The sequence below is a fragment of the Cucurbita pepo genome, chromosome 15 (genome assembly GCF_057944985.1).
Source record: "Cucurbita pepo subsp. pepo isolate OVF chromosome 15, ASM5794498v1, whole genome shotgun sequence".
NCBI classification, from domain to species: Eukaryota; Viridiplantae; Streptophyta; class Magnoliopsida; order Cucurbitales; family Cucurbitaceae; genus Cucurbita; species Cucurbita pepo.
Window position 1 is genome coordinate 12,295,596 of NC_141812.1, and position 8,007 is coordinate 12,303,602.

The 8,007-nt window shown below is 36.9% G+C and overlaps 1 protein-coding gene across 4 annotated transcripts; it reads left to right on the forward strand.

Moving 5' to 3' along the window:
* On the forward strand, positions 1-6,890 carry LOC111811601 (uncharacterized). Of its 4 annotated transcripts, XM_023698531.2 has the most exons (22): positions 10-498; positions 613-776; positions 903-982; positions 1,298-1,384; positions 1,478-1,528; positions 1,613-1,730; positions 1,843-1,899; positions 2,009-2,073; positions 2,229-2,312; positions 2,387-2,437; positions 2,514-2,576; positions 2,643-2,689; positions 2,845-2,914; positions 3,027-3,089; positions 4,805-4,894; positions 4,961-4,999; positions 5,099-5,326; positions 5,400-5,485; positions 5,661-5,709; positions 5,797-5,877; positions 5,969-6,062; positions 6,267-6,890. In XM_023698531.2, exons 2-22 carry the CDS (start codon positions 659-661, stop codon positions 6,473-6,475), a joined length of 1,830 nt encoding a protein of 609 aa, XP_023554299.1. In that variant the 5' UTR covers positions 10-498; positions 613-658; the 3' UTR covers positions 6,476-6,890. The 4 variants fall into 4 exon arrangements, with proteins under 4 accessions (XP_086973989.1, XP_086973988.1, XP_023554299.1 ...); XM_087117862.1 differs by lacking the exon at positions 1,843-1,899 and having other exon boundaries at positions 8-498; XM_023698532.2 differs by lacking the exon at positions 10-498 and having other exon boundaries at positions 662-787.
* Positions 6,891-8,007: the final 1,117 nt, after the last annotated feature.

An 8,007-nucleotide genomic window follows, 5' to 3' on the forward strand; every position in this document is an offset into this window, starting at 1 on the left:
AAGAAAAAGAAAAAGAAAAGTGTTGTTGATGCGTTCTGGCGTTCCATATTTATACGTAATTTTTGTTGGTTGAAATGAGTTGTTGTTCTTCCCCAGCCACCCGCCGCCCCAGAGAGAGAAGCAAGGGAGGCACAGGAAGCCAGGAGGGAAGTTTTTTCCGCGGCCTTTAGAACAATACAGATACGCCTATTTCAACCAGTTTCTTCCTTTACAGTTTAAACACTCCTATCTTCTTATCCTTCCACCTGACGGGGCGCCAGCTTTCGTGCTTATCCCATTCCTAGGTTGATTCATCGTTTCAAGATAACCCAAAATAGTATATATATATATATATATATATATATATATATATATATATATATATTATACACACACACACACACAAAGAGTTTCAACAATTCCAGAAAGTTTTCCGGAGACAAAGAAAATGCACGAGCAAAAGAAGAATGCGCTAAGAGGCTGGGCTGGAGCTTTGTAAAGACCGTCACTGTGAACGAGGTCGATTTCTCGTTAATCTCTCCGTTCCGTCTTAACCTAATTATATTTCTCTAATATCAATATTCCTGACCCTTTATATCCCCTATTTGTATTCCTCTTCTTCCACATCCTCAGAACTGCTTACATACTCCAACTATTGGATTTTAAGAACCTGAGGAATATGAAGTACGTATTGGTTACGGGAGGTGTTGTTAGTGGACTGGGCAAAGGGGTCACTGCTAGCAGTATCGGAGTCCTCCTTAAAGCTTGCGGTCTTCGAGTTACTTCCATTAAGATTGGTATTTTAGATGTCAGAAATGTTGTTTGTCAGTTTGCGGTTGCATATGCATTGTCTTTTCATGTATATGGCGGGTAATTTAGTGTTAGTAGTTAAATAATGTTACGTGTTTTGCTCATATCTGCAGATCCTTATCTAAATACAGATGCTGGTACCATGTCTCCTTTTGAGCACGGCGAAGTGTTCGTCTTGGATGACGGTGGTGAGGTAAATTGATGCATTTATCTGTTTTAGCATGCATGACCCTCCAATAATTTCATATCATGTTTTCCATGTATATAAAGCCGTTTGCCCTGTTTTTCAAAAATTTGATGTATTTCAATGAGTGAGTTGGGGGACACTTTGTTCTTATTTTACTTCCATTTTTTTAAATATTACCAAGTAGAGTCCACTGTTAAAGTTTTGGCTTCTTGATTATCAGTTTGTAATCGTTTTGTACAGATATTAATCGTGGTTGGACTCTAACCTAGCTTTCTATGAAGCTTCTCTGTTTTATGTAACATGAATGACTACTTTCTTTAGGTTGACCTGGACCTTGGAAACTATGAACGATTTTTGGACATCACACTAACTCGTGATAACAACATCACAACCGGAAAAATATACCAGGTGCATTGCCTCTCTGTGTTCGCTTGTCTTCATGTTTGTGAAGTTGTGCATATATCGTTACTAGTTTTACTTTCTCCCTTGATATTTTGACAGTCTGTGATTGACAAGGAGAGAAGAGGTGATTACCTGGGAAAGACTGTTCAGGTCTGCTAGACTTTGTGTTGTCTCTGTTCTCAGTTCTATAGTGAAATGTTAATGGCACACTGATTTCATTTCTATTTTTATTAGGTTGTTCCACACATTACAGATGCTATCCAAGAATGGATTGAGCGTGTAGCAATGATACCAGTTGATAGTAAAGAAGGTCCAGCTGATGTGTGTGTAATTGAATTGGGTGGCACCATAGGTATAAGTTCAAAGCATGTTTCTTGAGAAACGTACTCCTTTTTTTTGTGTGTGTGTGTGTGTGTGTAGAAAACTAGAGCCTCTAGCCTCTGTTTTTGTTTTACTTCATGCAGGAGATATTGAATCGATGCCATTTATTGAAGCACTTGGCCAATTTTCGTACCGCGTAGGTCAGAGTTGTTTATATATCAGCTTCTTTGATGAGCCGAGTTAATCTTATCTAAATTTTGTTTGAGAAACCTGCCTTGTGGTCAGTTTGTCTAACATGTCTTGTTTTAGGTCCTGGAAATTTCTGCTTGGTTCATGTTAGCCTTGTTCCGGTCCTCAATGTAGTTGGTGAACAGGTATGCATGGAAAATGTGCCTTCCGTATACATATGTTCTCTTACCCACTGTACTATCTGTCAAAGAAAAGAGAGAAAAATGAGGCACAAGCTTATGCGTTATCTTTTAACGATTGCTGATTTGCCTGAATGTTTTTTATTAATTTTGAGCCATAGAAAACTAAGCCTACTCAACACAGTGTTCGAGGTCTAAGAGGACTGGGATTGGTCCCAAATATTTTAGCTTGCCGCAGTTCAAAGGTTTTCCCTTTCCCTTTTACTTGCTTTAGAGGCTTGGGACTACACATGATCTTACTTTTATTTGGCTTTAACAGGAACTCGATGAAAATGTTAAGGAAAAACTTGCTCAATTTTGTCATGTGCCGGTACTATATGATGATGTTCTTCTACATGCTCATTTGATACTTTGCATTTGTTACTAATGAATTGGGTTCTTGACAGGCAGAGAATATAATCACTCTCTATGATGTGCCAAATATTTGGCATATTCCTCTGCTATTAAGAGTAAGTGATTTCTTTAGTCTTATTTCTTTTTATGCGAGGAAAGACTAGAACATTTTTCTTCAACAGGACCAGAAGGCTCATAATGCACTCTTAAAAGGACTGAATCTTCACAGGTTGGTATTGCAAATGTATTTTTTTTTTTTTTTTTTTTTTTTTTTTTTTTATCGACATAAAATCTTTATCTCACGTCCCTGCATCTTATCTGTCTGAATCTCTTGGATGTATTTCCACTGAAGACATTGGTCAGCTAACATTTACAAATTTCCAGTGTAGCAGGAGAACCAGATTTAGATGAATGGACGTCTAGGACAAGGTTATATGATAAGTTACATGATTCCGTGGGTCTTGAGCACTTATCTAATTTGTTAAACTTTATCCTATGCTTCTACTTTTTTTTGAGAATAAAAATATTCATTCAATTTTTTTGTTTCAAACTGTGGAAATATATAGGTCAAAATTGCTATGGTTGGTAAATACACAGGCCTTTCAGATTCGTACCTCTCTGTGTTAAAGGTAGGTCCCAGAACATGAAATGTTTCCAACCTCCCGGGGGCTTGGGACCCTATTTTGGGGTTCCTCAACATTTGAAACAATTAATTCATTTTTTGATGCTTTTCTGTCTGCTAAATGTCTTATATAATTATTGTTAATAGTCTATCGTACATTCTACTTTGATATTTTTCCTCCTTTGTAATTTTAGCAATTGTATGGTATTGTAAATTGTAAGCCTAGGTTTGTGCGTATACACAATCTTACCTACGTAATGAGTTAGTACACTATGAACTACTAGTCCATAATTTTGTGCCGGGAAGCGAAGGACGGGGAACTACTAAGCACTTAACTCCTTTTTTGTTTTGTTTTGCATTGTTTTCTATTTTTGTTCTTTTATTATATTTATTTATTTATTATTTTTTTTTCGTGGCATTTGTAGTAGGAAAAAGATCTTCATTAAACTCAATTAGAGTACGAGAGATGGAGGAGATGAGACATATCTGCCTTTTTGGTATTGGTATTGAAAGGCTAGTTTATTACTTCTTTTCCTTTTCTGTCACTTATCGTCCAACTGACCAAAGAGTGGATAGCTAATGCATTTCACTTCATGTAAAAGGTTCTATGATTGGTCCATATCCTTTAGTACAAAAGGCTCATTTACGGTGATCTAGGGGGATTAAGGCCATTCTACAAATTTAGCTATTCGTAAGGGGCAACTTTATCCTTTTTCTTAAAAGTTTTGCCGAACTCTGAAGAAATGTGTCGAACTTTAGCTTATAGAGAGTCACTTTAATTGGCTTCAATTGAAGTAGCACAATCATTTTTATTTTTTAATTGAAAAAATGACTTTCATTGAGAGCGAGTGATAGAATACCCAAAGGAAATATAAGAAAAGGAAAATGCCGGAAAAAAGGTAGTCGAAAAACTAACAAAAAAAAAAAAAAAAAAAAAAAAAGCAAAGAAAAAAAGAGTATACACTTCAACAAAACAAGGTCTGACATTATTCATTAAGTAGATAATTACAAGATGCTTCGAAAAAAGTAAACAAAATAATAATAAAAAAACATGTGCATGTCAAAGAATAAGAGAGTCTAAAACATGATTGGGATCTATCTTGATCAGTATAGTCCCAAAGCTCATGTATGCACTTGTCTCGGCTACGCAGTTTAGGTCATCTGAAAAAGAAAGGTAGATGAATAAGTATAAAAATACTCTGTAAGTAACTTGTAGGCTCTTTGAGTCATTCTTGTCTTATATCATTCATAAATTTCATATTGCCCATAACTCTTATGTTGTACCCCAATGATGTGGAAATGGTGCAAGGAAATAGTCAGCGGCCTATTTGCAAGAACTTCAAGTACTAGTTTGTATAAGTCGGTGTTCTTGGATTTTTTTTTCCTTCTAAATAGTTCATTATTACAAAAGCCATTTTATTTACTAGAATTGAGGGTAACCTAGGGAAAAGTGAATTTCCTACATTAGCACCTCTTTCCACAATGATTTTCTTACACCTTTCATATTTTCCTCGAGGGCCATTACAAAACGAGTGTATGTAGTTGAGAGGGAAGGAGAATAAATTTTCTGTCTACAGTTCATGGATGTGATGTGTGTTTTCTGTTTTAACGGCACCTTACTCCTGCTTGCTTTCTTTCACTTTATAAATATGCCTTAATTTATGTAAAAGCTTAGTCTAAAAAACCGTATATCAGAAACTAATATTTAGCTTCATGGTTCAGGCCCTTCTACATGCTTCTGTCGTCAGCAATAGAAAGCTTACTGTAGAATGGGTTCCAGCTGGGGATCTTGAAGATATTTCTGCCAAAGAGGTACATTTTGTTCTTAAGTGGCTTCTCTGCCTTTGATCGTTTAGTTGATTTATTTATTGCACGCAGGCCCCCGAGGTTTATGCAGCTGCGTGGGAACTTTTAAAGGTGCCCCTACATTTTGAGTTTGTGGCTAAATTTCTTTTCTTCTTCTCTGTAGTTGTATGTTAATTTTTATGCACTTATTGGATTATTACTAATTTTCAGGGTGCTGACGGTGTTCTAGTTCCAGGAGGTTTTGGTGATAGGGGAGTACAAGGGAAAATTCTAGCAGCCAAATATGCCCGAGAGAATGGGATTCCCTTTCTAGGCATATGCCTGGGGATGCAAATTGCTGTCATTGAATTTTCCAGGTCTGTTCTTGGTATACATGATGCTAACAGCACAGAGTTCGATCCTGAAACCGCAAACCCTTGTGTGGTTTTTATGCCTGAGGTGTGCCATTTACAAGTTTGATCACGTTGTTTCCACGTATCCTTTGAACTTGAGTTTCTGTTCTTGATAATAGGGTTCAAAGACTCATATGGGAGGAACTATGCGTTTAGGGTCAAGGAGAACTTACTTTAATGTTATGGACTGCAAATCTGCAAAGTTGTAAGGACCTTATATTGATTAAAGCTTACTGGCATGTTACTCCTGAATTGTGTAATATCTGTGGTAGACTTCAGAGCTGATAGGATAAAGAAGGCTTTAATTAGCATTTGTTATTGATGAGTCTCATATTTCATTCCTCGTCCCTGACCTATATTATTTTGCAACTGCGTTGAAGGTATGGCAATGTAAAGTTTGTTGATGAGCGACATAGGCATAGATATGAGGTATTCTTTTAGTTTACTTGGAAACTTTCCTTAGGCGGTCTTTTACCAGTTAAGACACCAGTATTCATTTTTTTCTTTTGTGGTTAGGTCAATCCTGATATGGTGTGTCAACTTGAAAATGCCGGTTTATCTTTTGTTGGCAGTGATGAAACAGGTCGTCGTATGGAGGTATGAATTATTAAATGATGATTGTGTGGAGTGCGTTTTCTGTCGTCGTGCGATGTCTAGTTTCTTAGTCGTGTGTGGAATTGTGCTTTAGATTGTCGAGTTAGATGCCCATCCATACTTCGTGGGAGTTCAGTTTCATCCTGAATTTAAGTCCAGACCAGGGAAACCCTCCCCGCTCTTTTTAGGTACGGTACTTGCTTTATCATCCGGTAGCCGATTTATTCATCAGTTTTTAGGTTCAGCAATTCACCATAGTTATTGCAACTTAATGTAATAATATATTTGATAGCTTCTGCTTTTAATACTTCGGAAGTAGATCGCCAATGTTGCTTAGGTGTAATTTTGCTTGTTGCTTCACGCTGCGATTGTACCAAATCTCGTGGTTGCAGGGCTCATTAAGGCAGCATGTGGCCAATTAGACGCCTTTCTACAAAAAAATGGAAGTGTAAGCCAATTTTCGGCAGACACAACAAGCAATGGACACGCCAAGATAAAGATTCTGCAAAATGGACACTCCCCGAAGTCAGGGAATGGGTTATTGAATGCTGCATATGGCAATGCAGTAGTTTGCCCTTGGAAGGATGTCAACCACTGTTAATGATGACGATGGTCGCTTTCGTTATCACGCCCCGGAGGACTGGCCTGAAGGTCCTTGGGCTTGCTGTACAGTTATATGATCCTGTGATGAGGGCTTTATTTATAATTAAAGCTGGATATTTTTTTGACTGCTTGCTTACTTAGGGCTTGCGCGTCGGACTAGTGACTGGAGTGAAGTCGTAACAAGGTGCGGCTGGATCACCTAGTGCCGCACTAGTTCTCTAGGAATCTGTTGGGGTAACCTTGAACCCGTTTCAAAGAGTGCTTTCAACATCTAAGACAGGTACTGGAAATCTAGAAAACTTTCTTCGGCAGTTTTTTGCGTTGCATACTTGGTATTTATGAGTTATGAGTTAAGACCAAGCTTAATGTTGTGTAATTCGTCCAATATAATCGCATTATGTGCTTCATGTGAATTCACCATTGAAACTATATGCTTTTATTCCTTTCTTATTTTACTCTCCATTCAATCTTTCTTCATTCAATCTTTAGTAAGAGACTCAAACGAGAAAACAACTTTTCTAAATGGTTCTATAACCCTTGTTCCATATAGGAAAAGAAAAGGCAAGTGCCATTGCCAGACCTATGAAATAGGACAAAAAAAAAAAAAAAAAATATAATAAAAAAAAAATAAAAAATATAATAAAAAAAAAAATAAAAAAAATAAAAAAAAACAAGAACAAAAATAAAAATATTAAAGGTAGGTATGTCAAATTCATAATATTTGGGTTTAGGGTTTTACGGTTTTAGAGTTTAGGGTTTTAGGGTTTTAGGTGGAATTTGACTGCAAAATTGCCCGGAAGCGAAAGTGAAAAAAAATTTGTATTTTAACAAATTATGTGTAAGATTCATCAAACTTTAGCGTTCCTTACAGATTCGTCGAAAAAGATCGAAAGAAACAAATGATTTTCAGTTAGTGATTTGGGTGCCTCTATGAGGGTCTTTTCGAAATGGTTGAGGTTGTGACGTCTTATCGACATGAGTAAATGTTTTTTTTTTCTTCCATATTTTAAGCTTAGGACAATCTTTAGTGGATATGGTATGATACTAAAAAGAGAAAATAACTTTTCAGATCGAGTTAACGACCCTGTCAAAAAGGGGGGAAAAAGTTCCTATGTTAACCCCTTTGGAATTTGACTAAAAAATGGCCTGAAAGCGAAAGTGAAAAAAATTCGTATTTTAACTAATTATATGTATAAGATTCATCAAACTTGAGCGTTCGTTACAGATTCATCGAAAAAGATCGAAAGAAACAAAGGTTGCTCTGATACCACTTGACACAATCGCACTTTCGAAGGCAGCAGACTAGCGATTGTGCGGCACTCACTTTCCAGCGACAAGTGAGTTAAGCCAATATGTTCTTGCGTCGCCTACGGCCAAGCGACGTACGGTCGAGCCTCTAGCCTCGGTTTTAAAAGAAGGTTTTAGAAAACGAGGAGAGAGAGAGATTTTTGAAAGAGATATTTTAGAAAGAGACGTTATATAAGCAAGCAAGAGAAAGATAACAACGGCTTAGCATATATAACCTTGGGT

Coding starts and splice junctions, on each gene's coding strand:
- LOC111811601 (XM_023698531.2), top strand. CDS start 659: ATGAAGTACGTATTGGTTACGGGAGGTGTTGTTAGTGGACTGGGCAAA. Junction 983..1,297: donor TCTTGGATGACGGTGGTGAG/GTAAATTGATGC, acceptor TACTTTCTTTAG/GTTGACCTGGACCTTGGAAA. Junction 2,915..3,026: donor ATGATAAGTTACATGATTCC/GTGGGTCTTGAG, acceptor GGAAATATATAG/GTCAAAATTGCTATGGTTGG.